This window comes from Gymnodraco acuticeps, unplaced genomic scaffold, assembly GCF_902827175.1.
Source record: "Gymnodraco acuticeps unplaced genomic scaffold, fGymAcu1.1, whole genome shotgun sequence".
Taxonomy (NCBI): Eukaryota; Metazoa; Chordata; class Actinopteri; order Perciformes; family Bathydraconidae; genus Gymnodraco; species Gymnodraco acuticeps.
The window spans coordinates 2,081,743-2,101,560 of NW_022990125.1; the positions used below are offsets into that span (position 1 = coordinate 2,081,743).

Genomic DNA, 19,818 nt, shown 5'->3' on the forward strand with positions numbered 1-19,818 from the left:
CCACAACCAGCCTTTGGCCATAATCCTGTGTAAGATACAGTAACCTCTTAACACCAAAAACTGCATCAAAACAAAATCACCAGTTGAAACCTCAAACAACTGAGAGCAGGCATTTCAGATATGTGGAGGACATTTTTTCGTTTGATTAAAAAAATTAAAAAACAGTCTGAGGTGAGCAATAATTGATTGGATGGATGGGTAAAGAGATGAGAAAGATGGGATGTCTGATTGGATGGATGGACGGACGTCTGGTTCATGGATGGATGGATGGATGCATGCATGCATGGATGGATGTCTGGTTGGTTGATGGATGGATTGATGGATGGATGTCTGGTTGATGGATGGATGGACGAAGGGACGGATGGATGTCTGGTTAATGGATGGACGGACGGATGGACGGATGTCTGGTTGATGGATGGATGGACGGACGGATGTCTGGTTGATGGATGGATGGATGGACGGATGGACAGACGGACGGACGGATGGATGGATGGATGGACGGATGGATGGACATCTGGTTGATGGATGGATGGATGGATGGATGGACAGACGGACGGACGGACGGATGGACGTCTGGTGGATGGATGGATGGATGGATGGATGGACGTCTGGTGGATGGATGGATGGATGGATGGATGGATGGATGGATGGATGATGGACGGATGGATGGATGGATGGATGGATGGATGGACGGACGGACGGACGGACGGATGTCTGGTTGATGGACGGACGGATGTCTGGTTGATGGATGGATGGATGGACGGACGGTAATCTGAGTGTTTTGGTCTCGTGGGCAGTGCTGCTTTGGGAGAAATTGTACAAACTATGCACATTGTTTGTAGAAAAAGTATGCGAGTTGCGGTTTAAAGGCATAAAATATACAGGGCAAATGCTTTTAGATAATGATAGTTGGATATTATTGTGAAAAAGGTGGCTCCGGATGTGTGTGAAAACAGATGTGAAAGAGGAGACAATAATTGAGCATCATCTCAGAGCGTGAAAAGCTTTGAGTGGATAGTTAAGATGTGTAGTGGAGAAATAAAAACCATCAAGACAAACTGCTTTTAAAACCTAGAACATTTATCTTTTTTTCTCAAAAACGTGGTAATACTGAGTTGTACAAAGTACCAATTGAGAGACTGCATGTTTGTTTGAGACAAAAAATGCCCGTAGTTTAAAAACAAAGTTTGACAAAGACCAGTGTTGTCTCCACAGTATGGAGGTGGTATTCACACAAGTACACCGAGCAAAGAAAAAAAAGGTTTAACACCAGGTACATCTTTGATTTGTGTGCCCCTTAATCTGAGAAGGGTACATTACCTTAACAGATGTGAAAGACACCCGTAATGAAATGCAATTTCATTTATGAACAGCTGTTGTACAAAATCAGAAAAGATCAGTTGAATTTAGGAGTGAAGTATAGGCCTCGAAATGCTCACAAGTATAGGAGTATCCTTAAGCGTGAGCATCAAATCATGTGCAAATGAAGCAAAGCTGATACTGCCCGTCCACGCCGGGTGAACTCATCTGTCTGCGCTATAAAGCTTAGGTTACATAATTTATCCCAAAATGAGCAAATTCTTTTGACTTATTTAACTAATTCCATTTCAAAACATCACAGTTTAAAGGACACCTCGGTGTGAGATCAGTCCTTCTGCATGGGTAGGGCTGGGTATCAAACCTCAATACTTCCTTTTGTATCAATCGATATCGAGAGATGTTAATCAATGAAAGCTGGCATCAAATGTCTGACCAGAATTGTTAACTTTTACCAATTCTTTAGTCAAATTATTGCTGATTTAAATCAAAAGACTTGAGTTTTATTTAGGGTTTGTCTGATTGTGTTGAGATCAATGGTCCCAACATTTTCTGCTGGTGTTCGTCTAATACAAGGCCCTGCATGTCCCTGTGCTGCCACCTGCTGCATGTCTCAATCAAAGTGCTTGTCTGCTTAGATTGCAGAAGCATCTTACTCCAATTGTGCAGGAAGAAATTAAATAAAGTGAAAAAGAAAGATTGTTTTTGTTTGCTGCCCTGCCCTAACCCTAATTACCTCATGTCACCAGTCAACACTCAACATTTGGGAATTACTTCAAATATTGAAGTAATTCTTGTATTGGTACTGAAAATCAGTTACTGCATCAGTATTGATACCCAGTCCTACCCTTGCTATCTTTATCCCATCATCTCACATTCAATAAAACGTATTTATCTGAATTTTTTTTTTGCACCTTGTGAAAACTCAAGTTATGATTTTTAAAAACTTGAGAAAATGCAGCAGCAGTGTGAGATTTTTTTTGACAACATATATGTATGCAAGTACATATATTACCTGTGCTTTATAAACTATTTCAAACCAATAGCTTCCTGTTTGGTTTTGCTCTTATGACAGGACTCTGAGTGTTCAGTTTGAGAGGTAATGTTGGATGCATAGCATAGCCCTGAGTTACAATTTACATAAAAGGGCTAGTAGTTCTAATAATCTGACAGAAACACAACGTCAACAGGAATCTGGCAACAACCAATCTCATGGTGATCTTCTGGGAAATACATTCGGCTCCCGGTCAGGAATAATTGGAAGATCCTTCTCAGGAAGTTTTTTTTTCTTTCTCTTGCACAATGAAATAAATGTTTCTCTTTGTGGAAAGAGCATAAGTCACTAATTTTAGGGGGAATCTTTAACCAGTCAGGTGAGGGGATATGGGACTCTTTTAAGACAGTAAGTGTTTGAATGAAGTATATTGTTGGTCAGGATTGTGTTTAAATATATGTAATGTCTTAAACAATTTTTGTTAAAGAGTAGGGGGCTAATTTGTTTGCAATGTTTATAATTATTTGGGATTTGAGCTCTAACTTTGACTGAACAAATTGTATTACTTCATCATGCTGCAAGGAACTCACTGTTTTCAAATAATACCTCTGCGACTATAATATTTAGCAATGATAAAAGGGAGGTTCAAGTATTATAGAAGGAAAAAAAATCATAGAAGTGAATGTAGAAACTAAGATGCATTCACATAGCACCATAGTACTTTAAAAATGTCCAATCAGTACTTGTTAACATTGTACATTTTAATTTTCTCCACATTTTATTGAAATAAGTATTTTGGCATTTCTCTGCTGATCACATTAAAAAATATATAGACCTCTGTTTACAAAAACGGCTGCTGTAAACAAAGCTTTCACCTCCTTGTAAACATTTACAACTTTCAGTTTATAGTGTTTCTCTTTCTGTTAAAAAACATGTCAGTTTATTAAGGAGTGATCGCAGGTTCTCGTTCTATATACTGTGACTTCCACACATCATACGTGTGGTGCAGCATTAGTAATATGTTGTCTTTTTACTCTAAAAACTTCTGTCAAATGTCAAATCTGTTGACATTTGTTGAGTGCTTCTTTAAAAAGTGGGTAGTTTAAGTTAAAGGGTTCTTGTTGTAGGAGCAGAATCTACAAGCAGGTATTATATAAGGCAAAAAAAACAATTGACATTGGGGTTTACCATAGCAACCTCATCCCAAGCCCAACATTTGGTATGAAGCCTTTCCAAGAGGAGAACATGAGATAAAACAAACATTTACAGTGTGCAAAAACACAAAGAGGAGCAACAAACGGGCAAATACTTCACTCCTTTAGAAGTGTGTCTCGGGTCGGATGGTGTCAGAGTTTTAACATCAGCAGTAATCTGTACAGAAGGGGGAGGGGGGCAGTGTTCTGAAGGGGAGGCTCTCTCAGGCAGCACTACCTGTGAACCGGCAGGTGCAGCCCGTTGAGGGGGGTGAGCGGGTGGTGCAGGGGGGGGTGCAGCTCCAGCTGGGCCAGCAGGGAGAAGTGGTCCGAGGGGATGTGGGGGTGGGGGCAGCCGGTGATGCTGTTGTCGACGAGCCACTGGCTGTCCAGAGGCCCCATCAGGCCTAGGACACTCATGTGGGTCTTTGAGAAGAAGATGTAGTCGATCACACCCTGCAAAGACAACATGTGATATGAGTTTAAGGGGGGTGGGGGCAATATGTTCCCATGTGTGATGAAAAAGACTCTGTACACTGAGACTGAATACTTTGGATACTTCAGACCACACATTAGAATAAAACGCTTTTTCTTGAATTTGTATTGAACTAATATATTTACTCTTATTCAGAATGCATGCAAATAATAAGATGCTAATATTGACAACAGGGGAAAATAGCTAGCCTTGATCTGTGTGAAGGAAATTCAATCTCCACTCACTGCCCTCGGTTTATAGTAAAAGAGAAATGTGTTTGGATTTTTCATTTATTTACAGACATAAATGTAAATGAGTGATCAGTGAAGTCCTGGTTTAAGGTTTTGAATAAGGGGGAAGTCCATTGCTTCTGATGAAACAACTCGAGGAAATGTAAGGGAATGTGCGACAGTTGCCTGCATGCGTCATTAGAAACCAAAGCGGTAACCACAAGACTAACTGAACAAATAGCACTGTAGTGAAGGTAATGGCTCAGACAGAGCAATGTTCAGGGTTTTTCATCCCATAACAAAAATACTCAACGAAAACAGAACTTTCAACATAACTGAATCTACCAGACCAATGGCCGCTTGTAGCTAAAGGAGAAATACATCTAGAAGTCTACCACTGTGCAGCCTACATTGGAAAATGAAAATCCAATTAGCTGTTCAAGCTCTCAGGCAGACGGTACCTTAAAGTCATATGTGTAGTTGGTGTAAGGCATCAGATTGCTGTCGTAGGCGCTCTTCAGCTGGAAGCTGTGTGTGATGCTTCCGTCTGAGTTGCCGTTCTTGCCGTTGCAGTTGAAGTTGGTCAGACATTCATTGTAGCGTAGCTCCTTGAAGTCCTTGTGGTTGTCGGCCACTCCTCCGTTGCTCAGGAATTCCACCACACCTGGTTTATTGAAAAAGGTAACGTTTAAACTTTTTATTTCAAAAGGAGTACCACAGTAATCAAGCAAATATCTATATATTTGGATAAAAACTGTGACGGAGGACGATTGCCCAAAGGATTATATTGCCGACGGTGTAGCAGCTGCAGCTTGCTCGCTCAATGCTGGACACATTTCTGGATTTGTTGTCCAAATTGGTCACTTTCACACAAAACATAGACTTGTAATATCCAAGCAGAACAATACTGAACCGAGGTAAGAGTGACAGTCGTACCGGAGTCGGGCAGCGAGTTGAGGTCAGCACACAGGACGATGGGGATGGAGGACGGGTCGGAGGCGGGCGAACCGGTCGCCATGGAGCTCGAAGCCCTTTCAGCGATGCTCTTCAGCTCCGACAGGAACATCATGGTTTGGATCAACTTGACGTCCGAGTACTCGGGGTCCCAGTGCATGTGGGCGTTGGCCACCAGGATCAGCTGCCTCTCCTGTGGCACCTTCACGCCTGAAAACAGAGGAGAACATTGGATTATGAAGACTTTTAAGGAGTGAAAAAACTGTGGAATTAAATTCAACTTTCAACAGTCACATTTGTATGTAGAAACCCCCCCTAAAAAACCCTAACATGGTCTTATTATGGCGAGTTTGGTTACACTAAAGCACAGAGCGCTGATCCAACTTTAGAAACTCAGAATTACTCTCACTGTAAAAATAAAACCATTAAAAAGGAAGAACGGGGGTTACGTACATACTTGCCAACCTTGAGACCTCAGAAATCTGGAGCATTTCAAAACCACCGCGGGGGGTGCTAGTGGATCATCGCCGGAGCTGTATGAGATTAACATTAACATGCTTATTGTAGTGGTAAGTGCACTGCCTTGCATCCTGTAGCACCATCCTTGATGGAGCATATGTATACCTCGATCCAGAGGTTTTAGCCAACTATAGACCTATTTCTAATCTTCCGTTCCTCTCAAAAATTCTTGAGAAAGCAGTCGCAAAACAATTGTGTGATTACTTAAAAAACAATGATTTATTTGAAGATTTTCAGTCTGGCTTTAGAACACATCATAGCACAGAGACAGCTCTGGTTAAAGTCACAAATGACATTCTAATAGCCTCTGACAAGGGACTTGTCTCTATTCTTGTTTTGCTCGATCTCAGTGCTGCATTTGATACTATCGACCATGATATCTTATTGCAAAGACTAGAGCACTTAGTTGGCATACAGGTAACTGCTTTAGGCTGGTTTAGGTCCTATCTATCTGAACGCTCTCAGTTTGTACGTGTCAACGATGAATCTTCCACGCAAACCAAAGTTAGCCATGGAGTGCCACAGGGCTCAGTGCTCGGACCTATTTTGTTCACATTATATATGCTTCCGTTAGGCAATATTATAAGGAATAATTCTGTAAATGTTCATTGTTATGCAGATGATACTCAACTATATTTATCAATCAAGCCTGATGAAATTAATCATCTAAATAAAATTCAAGACTGCCTCAAGGACTTAAAAACGTGGATGACCTTAAACTTTTTGATGTTAAACACGACACGAGTTATTGTACTTGCCCCGAAGAATCTACGAAACAAATTATCTAAAGATATACTAACTATGGATGGCATTAATTTGGCCTCCAGTGAGACTGTAAGGAATCTTGGTGTTATATTTGATCAGGATTTATCCTTTAACGCCCACATAAAATCAATTTCAAGGACCGCCTACTTCCATCTACGTAACATTGCAAAAATCAGGCATATCTTGCCTCAAAACGATGCAGAGAAACTAGTCCATGCATTTGTTACTTCAAGGCTGGATTATTGTAACTCCTTATTATCAGGGTGTACCAAGAAGTCAGTCAAGTCGCTTCAGCTGATTCAAAATGCTGCAGCTCGTGTACTAACCAGTTAGGAAAAGGGACCACATTACTCCTGTTCTGGTTGCCTTACACTGGCTCCCTATAGAACACAGGATAGAATTTAAAATTCTTCTTCTCGCCTACAAAGCCCTTAATGGGCAGGCGCCATCTTACCTTAAATAACTCATTATACCCTACTGTCCTACTAGGGCATTGCGTTCCAAGAATGCAGGGTTGTTGGTTGTTCCTAGAGTCTCTAAAAGTACAATGGGAGCCAGAGCCTTTTCTTATCAAGCTCCACATTTGTGGAATCAGCTTCCAGTTTGTGTTCGGGCGGCAGACACCCTATCCATTTTTAAGAGTGCGCTTAAGACCTTCCTTTTTGATAAAGCTTATAGTTAGGGCTGATTAGATTCAGCCCCTAGTTTTGCTGATATAGGCTTAGTTTGTCGGGGGACACCTTACTTCTTCCTTCTCTCTGTCTGTACCTGTGTACTCTCATGTTCCGATTAACCCAGCTTCCCCAAATTTCTTTCTTTTTGGTGTCTATATACGCTGGGATCCGGAGTCATGGATGATCCTGCGGTCCTGTGTCCTGCATCGCGAGCCCCGGATCTTGAGTCGTGGGTGTGGTCCTGGATCATAGGTCCTGGATGGATATCCTCGTGGATTCATCTTCCTATTATACACACATGCATTTCCAAACATTTGGACTACCTATGTTTCAAATAAATTATCTTTTCAATTTACACACGGCATCTATTGCACGTCTGTCCGTCCTGGGAGAGGGATCCCTCCTCTGTTGCTCTCCCTGAGGTTTCTCCCATTTTTCCCTTTAAACTGTGGGTTTTCTCCGGAAGTTTTTCCTTGTACGATGTGAGGGTCTAAGGACAGAGGGTGTCGTATTGTCATACTGATATTCTGTACAAACTGTGAAGTCCACTGAGACAAATGTAACATTTGTGATATTGGGCTATATAAATAAACATTGATTGATATGTGTGGGCTGGACCTGTATTTTATAGGAAAGGATTGAGCAGACGGTCGTGTTGTGGATTCTGCTAAAGAGACGCGCTACCATGGAAACCAAACAATGTTGTAGCTGTATTAAAGTCGAAGTGGAAACAGTCCTGAGTAAATCTGATTTTGTCAGAAATCGGGAGAAATATGATCCCGGGAGGAAACCGGGAGAGGGCAATGAAATCGGGAGTCTACCGCGAAAATCGGGAGGGTTGGCAAGTATGGTTACGTATTGTAATCCTAGTTATATAAGCACAGGCGGCGCCCTCTACTGGACTCTATGGGTACTACTCTCTATCATGCTATGCGTGCATTCACATACTGAGTTGCATAAACGTAGCCGGCCAATCGGGGAGAGCCTACCTGAATGCGCGCGCAGGCCCACAGTATATAAGGCGGCTACGCCCCCCGACCGTCATCCTACACCCTCTTCAGCGAGTGGCATAGGAAAGACAGGGCCCCCAGGTGGACGCCTGTGCTTATATAACTAGGGTTACAATACACAACCCCCCGTTATATATCACACAGGCTCCGCCCTCTACTGGACTCTATGGGTACAGTGGGTGGAGCCCCGATGCATAACCGCCCTGTCGTCCAACAACATCGACCCATCACACTGCCCCTGACCGGCTTTGGCGAACATCCACCACACCCCCACTTCCTCCCATCCGGTTGTAACCTTGGAGAAGTCAGGGCCGCAGCTTGGATAAGGCACACTCACACACGCTTACCTCGTGTAGAGTGTGCATGTACGATAGTGGGGAGAGTCCTCCAGCCCTGTATGGGGCTTACTGCGCACCATGTTTCCCGGGTCCCTAAGGAGCATGGAAAAAAACATAAGCACATTATGTCCACGGGGGGTCAGATACCTACTGACCCACAGCCCCCCCCCCTCTCACAAGTCATGTGTTGCCCTGGCAAGCACAGACGACGAGAAGGAGCCAGACATGTCCAAGAGATAAAACTTTATGAAGGGGCCTGGCGCAGAGCAAGACGCCGCCGTGCATATATCTTCTACACTCACGCCGCTGAATAAGGCTGTTGACACAGCCACAGCCCGTGTAGAGTGTGCACGGACCCCAGGGGGGAGGGCTCTCCCCGCCCGTCCATAAGCATGTGCAATGCACTCGTAGAGCCATCCTCCTGTCAGGCGCCTCTTGGAGAGAGCTTTTCCAGCCACACCATCCCCAAACAAAACAAACAGCTGTTCAGTGCGCCTAATGGCAGCCGTGCACTCTACATGCAGCATACGGCTGAGCTGCGCTCTTTCCTCCTCCAAGCGGCTGAAGTGCTGCGTGACAGAGGTGATCGATCCGAAGAGCCCTTCCGTGGATACGGGGGCTCCAAGGAGATCATCACGGTCCTTCCTGGAGAGCGCCTTGAGTCCTAACCAAACGTGGCGTGATCCCACTGTGGCCAGGGACATCACACAGCCAGCTGCGGCGGCTACACCATGGACCAGATTATTAATCTGCCCGATGCAGCGGTCCGAATAATCACTCCGGTCTTCCTGAGACGGGGAGGCGGGGGCTTCCTGCTGAGGGGTGACCAGCGAGACCCCTAACACGCCCAGATTATTGGCCGCCGCCGCCAGCTGTGCCCCGAGTCGGAATATCAAGATACTCCAGCGTTTCACGGTCACGAGGCAGCGGTCTTCTCCCCTCCGCCCAACCTGCTGCCTGTGGGAGCAGATGGGCCGCCAGGCTCTCATCGAGGGGGGGCACACTGGGACACGCTGTGTCCGTGCGGCCGTGCACCCTGAGCAAATCCGCCATGCCCGCCACCGGAGCCCTCGTCCTCAGAGGGTGCCGCCATGTTGCCTCCACACACTGCCAGATATCTGGCAAACGGGGGCGAAACAAAGGCCGGCTGGGCTGGCTGAACCGGGCCATAAAACCCCTGACGGAGGCGGCTCACCGGTTTGGGTGGTAGCGGAGGGGGGGAGCGGTAGACCCACACGCTCCGCATCCATGGCCATCACCAGCGGGAAAATCCTGATGGGCAGATCTTGCGCGGTGGACCCTCGTGGACGCCGGACCCAGAAGCACAGACAACGAGAAGTCCTCGTCTTTTTCCTCCTTGACAAACGGGGGCCGCCCAGCCCGTCGGACGGCACCTCCTCGGCCACCTCCTGGTCCTCCATTACGACCACCTTGAGCTCCACCTGGTCCTGCGCCTCGTCCGGCGAGACATAATGCGCCTGGAAGTGTTCCAGGCGATGTTGGCATCTGAGCCGCGGGAGCGCACGACAGGCACTGCAGGACGGAGAATGTTTGCTGCCCTCCACCGTGTGGTCGGGCCCCAAACACTCGAAGCACCAGCGGTGGGGATCAGCGCCCGCAATTAAGCCCGGGCATGTAGGGCAAGGCCGATGTTCGAGGAGTGGTGAGTCCATTCTTTCACTTTCTTCTATCTATCTTCTCACGTTTAGCTTCAGTTGTTGCTGCTCGCTGAAGAGAAAAAGGATGACGGTCGGGGGGTGTAGCCACCTTATATACTGTGGGCCTGCGCACGCATTCAGGTAGGCTCACATGAAAAACATGAAATGTTTATTCAACTAAAATAAATTCTTTACACATATTTACATATAAAAGTGATTTCTCATCCCATATCAATCCATTGAAGGACATGTAATGTCGACGTTGACACCTTGTGGCAAAGTCATTGCAGATTTTCCCATGTTACTTTTATTTATTTAGAACAAATATTGTCAGATTGTTGATCATAAGGTGACTGCAACAATATAGATGTATTTTTGGCTACACTACTTTTGCTAAAGCTAAACCCTGGATCCTTGTATCAATGTTACAAAACAAAAAAACACTTTTAAAAACGGTTTAACTTAAGCTACAAATGTCTGAAGGTCAATAAGTGGATTAACTGTATTGATTACTTGTGTATTCAGTTATAAGGATCAGGATTTGCTGTATTTGGGTGGTGGACTGTTGAACAAGAAAAGCAATGAAGATGTCTCCTTGAGCTCTGTGAACTTGTTATGACATGTTAAATTAAAAAAATATATTTGACATTAATTGGTAAACACAAAAAATACTTCTTTACTCCCCCGGTGGGCAAAAATGGGATGTTTCTGTGAAGTTGGACGACTTGCAGGCCTAAAAAGTGTGGCCTAGGGATATTTATGTCAAATTATTTGTTTTTTTAAAAGTGGTTCTTACCATCGGAGAACATGTCCTTGTTGACCTCGAGCAGGACGGCCACCCCGATGTTGTCTTTGGTCATCACGCGGTTCAGCATGACCTCGGAGCCCTCAGAGTTGGCCATGGCCACCTGGTTGAACTCCACAGTGTGTTTCTCGAGCAAAGTAAACCTGCAGGAGTATCCATAAAGCAGCATTAATATTGAAAGTATTCAGTGTAAAGTCTCCTGCTTTCAGATGTAAAATGTGCTTGCCTTATTTCATACAATACCATTTGAAAGCATTAAATCAGCTGTTTTATTAATGTTCCCCGTTTCCTTCAACAATAACAGTTTTTTTGTCCGAGATTAAAACACTAAATGTATCATCAGTGTTTTCCCTATATACAAATAGCGGCGGCGCTTTTTACTTTTAAAAAATATATTTAAATTATAATAAGTGGCGACACTTTTTCGTTTTTGATTGTTTGTTATGTGGATTTGTAGTATTTGTGTTACTGTATGTTCAATAAAGGTGTATTTTTGCTAAATCTTGAGACATTGCCACTGTATGTACTGGCAGGGCCGATTTTTGACATAGGCACTTAGTGATGAAAGTGGGGGATGTTGGCTTATCAGGCGCCCGCAGCTCACAGCCAAAGTGCGAGCGTGGGAGCGAGAGAGGGAGAGAGAGAGCGCACCGGTACCGGCGCTGTTGTTATTAGAATCTGGTGCTAGCTGCGCTAACGGATATAAGAAGTAGATGTTTCTACAACCATGGTGGAGGAGAGCTCTCCTGTCAGACTGAGAGGCTCAGTGAGGTAAAGGACTCTCTGAGTGTTAATTTTAGTCTAAGTTATCTCAGTGGGTCTCAAACAAATATGTGTTTACAAATTATGTAAACACATATTTCCAAGGCACTCCATTATAATTATTAGGATAAATAAAAACAGATTTGAAATCATTCCAATGTATACTATAGGACAGTAAACCAAAAATATCGTTTAAAGTTGGTGAGATACAAAAATATGCATAAATTAATAAATGTTAACTGGTAAAATAAGATATAAATGAACAACAAAAATAAAATAAGTTACATTTATTTGTTATTGGCTATGGTAGGTTATTGGTTATGTTCACATACTTATTTGATTATTAAAATGTAATTTTCATATGGGTGTTTTAGAGTTGTACCCCCTAGATCAGGTCTCTAGTAATTGCGTGCTCAAAGTGCACCAGATTGAAGCATTTTACTTTAAAATGTTCAAACATACCCCCGGACCCCCCTAGAGGATGTGACGTCCACCCCCCAATTAAAACATGTTCATAAAATACTGAATACATTTGAAGCCATTTTGACGTATATGACCTATATCAATAAGTTTCTGTTTTTGTAGTGTATTTGTCTTTTGTAGAGATTTTTCATTTATTCTTTATATATAAAATCTCGCCTAAAATCTCGCCAAGGGCAGCAAATTGGCTAGAACCGGCCCTGGTACTAGGCCTCAAGAGCCTTTCTTGTGCTGGCAGACACATAGAAACAAATTGGCGGGGCGCACTTCGCACGCGCACACACAAAAAAATTCCACGCGCTCCGCACTCACATTATGCTGGGCCCACGTGCCTTAGCACCGCTGCTATGACTCCATCCTAGGGGAAACACTGATTATTCAAAGTTAAAGTTTTGGCCCAGAAAGACTTTCAGAACTAGACCCGAGATCATTATTCAACCACATTAATGCAATTAGGCTCTATATATCTAGTTTGTCCATTGTTTGGGGGGCCTCTGCTTTCTACTCAGTGGTGGGATTTAGGAGGTTTTACCTGGGTTCTGTCAGTCCTTAGTAATCTGCAGATTTTCCCTGATAAAATTCAAACAGTACTGACCCCAGAATAACCTTATATTTCCATTGTGAAGTTTGGAGAAGAGCTTTGCTAAAGCAACAAGTTGCCTGTTAAAGAGCAGAAGCAGATTGTACATACATGTAGTATGTTACATAGGTTTTTGTGCATGTAAATGGTGTGCAAAGGGCCTTTAATTACAGCTTTTATGGGCATTATTGTGCATGTAACACTGATACATGAAACTGTTTCTTTTTAAATCTGCACTCAAACTTCCAGTTTCTTTAACGGATGGCTGCTGATTTCTTTTATACCTCATGAACAGTTGCTCAGTAGTATCTTTTCATCTAACTTCAAGAATCAAAGTCCATTCATACAATTGAGTAGTCCTCTCACACAACTGACTGTATCCAGTCAGACCAAAAATGTGGTGAGTCATTTTAAAATGGATTTAACGCAGAAAGAAATCTTGGATATCAAAATCTACACATTTATATACATATATTGAATAAAGCATATTCTGTGAACTCACTTCTCGGTCTTATAGAACACAGCGCAGCCGTCCACGTGTTTCCGCTCCTGTTCAGAAACCAGTTTGGCACGAGACTTCGGGCAGAAGTATCCATCGTAGCCGCGCTCCTTTAGTGTTTCCAGGAACATGGTGTAGTACTGCTCTGTCTCCACCTCCTGCAGACACACAGGGCAAGAAATGTCACCTAAAAGAGTCAATGAAACGCATGTGTAGAGGAGTGAGCACTAGCCAAATATAAACGGCCTGGAGTCAGGAGGGGGGGGGGGGGCATATTTTCCTTTTCACAAAGGAACCAAAATCGTGTTAGGATTATTGAATTTGTTTTTAATTCTACTTGTAAACTCAAGCTTTTTTTCGTGAATATTCAACATGAAAAAACGTCGTTTTTTTATTTGATTTTTTATAACAATAGTAGTATTAGTTTAAGGGAACCTTGCATTTCCGAATTGCATTTTTAAATAGCCAAATAATGTGGTTTCAAATACATCTGGCCCCAAAATACCATCAATTATTGTAAAGTGAAGTTGTATAATATATTGAAAATTCATAATCTCTGATATTCACAAATGTCCACAAGTGGAAATGATTATAACAAATATAGTTTCAAGGAAAGTTAATCACTAGAGTTGACAAGTTGAATAGTTTGCAGGAATTAATACTTTAAAAAGTTGTGTGGTCCTTCACTTTGAAATATTGTAACAACTACTAGATGAATCTCAATCCAATTGTATCCAGACATCCAAGGTCACTGATACATCTTTATTCTTTTGGGGATCCTTTTGTGTTTTCCTGAAGCATCATCAGCAGGTCCAGATTTTTGGTTCTCATTTTTAAGAATTTTGGTCAGATAATTCCAAAACATTAAAATCGTAGAGTTTGGTGAACCCCTGACACCCTCTAGTGGCAATGTGTACAATACTTAAGTTTATGACAACATTCCTGCATATTTAATGGCAGCCCCCGCAGCCACAGCCATACTTTGCGTAAATAAAATGCATCTCTCCATATATATATATTTTCATACTTCTTTTAAATCAAATACTACAATAGTTGCAGCTCAGACCAACTCTTACTCTGGTACCTAATGAACGAATACATAGAATTGAGAAATAATAACAAACCCATTCAACATGCTCTTCTAAGACACATAGTTTTGCTTTTTTGAAAACAAATCATATTATCGTCTGATTTGTTCCTTTTTCTCTGGAAAATCATTGAAGCAACGTCTGCTTCATTCACCTGCAGGCTGATGATGTCAGCGTCGCAGCTGGTGATTTCCTCCATGATGCCTTTCTTTCGGTACTCCCAGTTGAGGGCCCAGGAGGGACAGTAGCCGTACAGCTGTCGGGTGGCGTACTTGTCGCACAGAACGTTGTAGCACATGACCGTGAACGCAGCTGTAGACAAACATTTAAAGAATGACTATCGTCTAGAATATAGACTCGAGACCAGGGGTGTCAAACTCAAATACACAGTGGGCCAAAATAAAAAAATCGGTACTCGTCGAGGGCCGGACTGTTTCAATGTTTATTGCAGAACTTATTGAAATGAACTTATTGCAGATATTAAACCTGGAACTAACAAAGCTTAAATGATTGCCTATAAAAACAACATTAAATAATCAGTTGCATTCATTTCTTATGGCTCTATCTGCAGCTTCTCCGGAGTCATTTCTTATGATTACATTTTTCCACAGGCCAACAACAGCTTCAAAAAAACAATTTCCCTCAAAGAGAAAAACAAACATGCCCTCAAGAAACAAAGTGCAGAAGGAAACATCCATTGAAACTCAGTGTGCTGCTCTGTGATGCTAGCTCAAGCCAGATACTTGGCATCTCATCTTGGGTGAAAGTTGATCAATGTTTGGGCTCAGGCTCTGAGCTGAGGAACTCCTCAGGATTGAGTGAAGCTGTGCGTGCAATATACCGGCGGGCCAGATCTAATAGTAATTAGAAATTATCCTGCGGGCCGAAATTAAATCCACCAAGGGCCTGATTTGGCCCCCGGGCCTTGAGTTTGACACATGTGCTCTAGACAGATCTTGTCTTGTCTGTCCTTCAGTTTTTTGCTTATTAAACGTGATATCTCAGAAATTCCTTGAGGGAATTATTTTCAGATTAGCAGAAAACATCTACTTCGACTCAAGGATGACCTAGTAAAAATGTAGAAGACAAAGGTCAAGGTCACTGTGACCTCACAAAACATGTTTTATAAATAAACAGACCTGCAACTCGAATGGTTGCAGGTCTGTTTATGGCCTGTTAAGCTTATTAAGCAAAAGCTGCAGCTCATTACTTACAAATTATATATAAAACGAAATAGTAAAACATAGTAAAATAAAGTGTAAAAGAACATTTCCAGGTACCTACAGTATATACTGTAGTATAAGGAAGGTATGACACAAATATTATGTTTCTCTATTTTTTGGTTCCACTCAAACTCTGGAGCAGCCCCAACACGTAAAACTATTTTTTTTAAATACTTAAAAAGCCGCTCTAAAAGTGTGTTTATTCCTTCTTGGCAACTCAAAGAAACAGGAAATGGAAAACCCCAAAAAGCATAATAGGGCCCCTTTAACCCCGCTGAACGTACCTGAGGGGCTCACCTGGTCCCGCTCTTTCAGAGTGATCCACGGTCTTTGTGGGAGCTGCTCTGGGTGCACTGTAGAAGGTGAGGGGGGGGGGGGGGGGGGGAGGTATGAGTGCTCACTGTCTGTGACAAACACAATGGTGTACCTGCTATCTCACACCTGCTCAGGTTTACAATTAACTGCAGGTTAAATATGCATGAGTTCTAGTAGCCGGGTGGTGAGGAGGAGCAGCTGTTTACCTGCTAGATTGTCGAGCATGTAGTTCAAAAGCTTCCTGGTTCCGTCCGACTCCTGGTACAGATTGAGGATGTCTTGGGACAAAGGGTTTCCTGCAAATCAATCATATCATAAACTACCTGACAATACGTTCTAGGAAAGTACTGTAAAGAAATAATGACCGATCTACATTTTATCCAAACTTTAATATGGACTCAAACTGCAGGAAGAATACTATTTGGCTAACTATGTGTTCAAATATCATTTGATATTGAATGAAGTAATTTGAAGCTTCAGAGACATCCTGGTCTACAAATCATGTTCTTTAGACTTAACAAAACAGATTTTTTTGTTTGCTTAAAAAAACACAACATAATCATTTAATACATTTCAGTGACAATGAGAACTATGATGCTAAAATCATCAATGGCACAATGTCACGAATCATTCGCAATTGCAATATCAATTGCAATGTACTGAATATAATACAAATAAAAAGCCTCACCTTTTAGCCCCAAGGTTTGTAACTGGAAAAGCCTCCCGAGTTCATAAGGCAGAACTCGTAAAAGATTGTTGTTCAAAAGCAATTCCCTGCAAGAAAACAAGACATCATTTACCTTTTTGATTTCTGTCTTTCACAACTTTGTCTTAACAATGCAGTAATTCCTTGTCTTTGATGTATCATCACTGCTGTCAAAACATCCATCACGTTTTCCTAAATTAGTCCCTGTGGGATAACTACTCCCACTCGCTAAAATCATTATCTTCCTTTTTATCTCTGAGGTTTGAGCAATGTCACATGCCTCTGATCACTTTTGTTCTTTGATTTGGGCTTTTTTCGCACATAATCCCTTGAATTAATCCCCTACAGTCATTAGAAAGATTTGGTCCTTTGTGTAAAAGTGTCCTGTCCCTGGTATATTTATCATAACCAAAAACTAAATGAATGAATAATTACAGAATAGGGTTGCTTGATAGAGCGGGCACATAATTAAACGACATTTAGATATTTAGTGTTCACACAAGTCGGTCATAAAAGACAAATATTTTTGGATTAATGTTAATCTCAGCCACTAAGGGAACCGCCTGTATGTAATTAAAGTGGAGAAATCCACTGTTATTGTCCTGAAGTTTATCCGAAGCTAATACACCTTCATAACTACCTAATAATAATGATCAAGAACCCTGCTTTGTAAGGTATTCAATTCATATGATTAAAAAACACAGATCCTAATGTATTTCAAAATCGGAAAATGTGTCATCAATTGAACTTCCACAAAGTTTACATCATAAACCCATACTGACATTTAAAATGACATAATGAATACGGAGATTTCATCCTTATCTTCCAGCCCTATCGCAGAATATTCAGCCATTCTTAAAGGTCCCCTATTATACTCTTTTTCATCAATATATTATAGCTTTCAGATATATACAAAACATGTCTCTGAAGTGTCTGGCTCCAAATACCAAACAGATCATTGTAGCATCCCATAATCCCCTCTGTTTCAAAAGTGCTGATTCTCTGTCTGTTACTTTAGATGGGGGGGGGTTGTAACCTTGGTTGGTGATTACACAAGCCAAAAAAACATTATGATCACAAAGTGGCCAAAATCTGATCAGCTCATTTTCAGACAGGTTTTTATATAAATGGATCAGGACAAAAAGAGAGAGAATCTTTTTTCCTGAAACCTTCAGAATTCTTTCCACAGAGGGGACACATGTTGATGTATACAAGACAGGAAAACGTGGATTTTGCATAATAGGTGACCTTTAAAAGCTCTGCAACAAAGCATAATGGCAGGTTAACTTTTCTGTTCCATGTGTCAGTCAGCTGTCAGTGATGTCTACCTGAGAGAGACCATGTTGCCCAGCTCAGCGGGCAGACTGCGGAGCTTGTTGGACGACAGGTTCAGGAACACCAGGTGGGACAGATTGGAGATGTCGGGGGGGATGCGGCTCAGGTTGTTGTCGTTGATGTGCAATGCCGTCAGGTGGGGTGAGGGTCCATAACGAGGGGCTCAGGCTCCTCACCCGTCCTGCAAAGGCAAACAGGGGAACGGACTGTCTTCAAAAGTGGATATTATTTCCAGAACTCAAAAAGAAACACAGATTTTTAGCTGTGTGATAAATCGAACAAAACACACTTCGACATACTGAAATTGACCGAACTGCGGCATATCTGTATAGTCTCAAACCCTTTCATTTATTTTCATGCAGAAACAATAACTACATTCAGTTGTTCAGCCCAAATAGACTTTTTTTTTTTTAATCATAGAAAACCACGTGAAACAGAACCAAGAGCATTGTGAGACACTGAAACCAGACTATAGCAGAGAACTCTTTAGTGAAGATATAAATACTGAATTAAACCTATTTAATGAGATAAAAGTTCAAATAACATAAAGCAGGAACCTGATCTGCATTTGTATTGACTTTTAACCAACCAAGAACAGTTTGTCCACCATTAATACTCCTCTTCCTGTTCTACATTCATTCAGCTGTTGTCATCCAAACCAGGATGCCCTGTGGTCCTTTTAAAAGGTTTGGGAGTCAAAATAATTGAAATTATTAGGGCCCAGACCCTAGGGGTTTTTAAATCTACACTTCTTCTCTCTGGCCTTCTAGTCAGAGCGGAGCACGACTCCTGACATCTCCCTGTGGGGGGGGGGGGGGGGGTTTAAATGTTTTTTTTGCTGTTGTATTTTGTTGTAAAAAGTGTTTTATTGTAAAGTGTTTTTATTGTATGTACAGCACTTTGGCACGACCAAAAATCGTTTTAAAAATGTGCTATATAAATAAAACTTGATTTGATCTTAACCAAGAATCATTTAAACAACAACATCCTCGTAAGAAAATCTATTTTTGCGTTCAGTAGGCTGCAACTGTTATTCTTATCCTTGACTCGTCTGCTGAATGTTTTTCTTCAGCAGATAGATACATTTTCTTAAAAATATCAGAAAATGAAAAAACAAGGCATTTTGCTAATAAATCACTCAAATGATAAGTAGACTGTAATTTCAACTTATTTTCTGTTGATTGACCTGCAACACCACACATTTGAATCTTCCAAATCCTACAAACTGAAAAACATGCAGCATCTGAAGACACTGAATACAGAGTGAGTGGGATAAAAAGTGTCTTAATAACAATAAAAGCGCATGCAACTGTTAGATATTCAAGCGCGAAGAAAACTAGATTCTTAAAGTAGGAGCTACCTCTTCCTTCGGTTTGTCTGTGTTAGCACATTGGGATTTCTTTGTATGGGAGCAGTTTCAGAGAAACATAGTAAGACTGACCAGAAATCTCGAGCTCGGCCCAGTAAGACTTCTTCCCATTGGCCACCTCCTCCGCTGGCATGATGGTGTAACATCTGCGGGGATCTGGAGGATCATATTTTTCCTTTGGCATACCTATCAATCTGAAAAACAAGCACAATGTACAGATATTACAATCTAAAGGAAGACAGCGAAAAACATACATTAGCTGCCACTGATATGGCACTCTACAGTGAAAGGGATTCAACACAGTAACATCATATTATAAAGCTTAATAACAAAAAACAAGTGAAATAATTAAGATTCCTCTGAACAATTTAATTTAAAAATCTAATAATATAGTAACTAATGAAAAAATTTGCTTTTAGACAAAAATAAAAAAAATTGTTCTCATACTGTATAAATTACACAAGTGGTTGTTAACATATTAAAGTGGCAGCTATGTTTTGGAAATCAAGTTTAACTATTTTTTATTGAT

General features: G+C 41.8%; 1 protein-coding gene across 1 annotated transcript; it reads right to left on the reverse strand.

The window, feature by feature from the left end:
• Nucleotides 1–1,059: 1,059 nt before the first annotated feature.
• cnot6l (CCR4-NOT transcription complex, subunit 6-like) lies at nt 1,060–19,483 on the reverse strand (the record flags this gene model as incomplete). The annotated part of the gene is given in 13 exon segments (XM_034216679.1): nt 1,060–3,960; nt 4,671–4,873; nt 5,146–5,373; nt 8,479–8,562; nt 10,924–11,075; nt 13,257–13,411; nt 14,496–14,653; nt 15,849–15,917; nt 16,086–16,175; nt 16,568–16,653; nt 17,914–18,059; nt 18,061–18,101; nt 19,362–19,483. Coding segments are annotated over 13 exon segments (1,746 nt in total). The 3' UTR covers nt 1,060–3,738.
• Between the last annotated feature and the right edge of the window lie 335 nt (nt 19,484–19,818).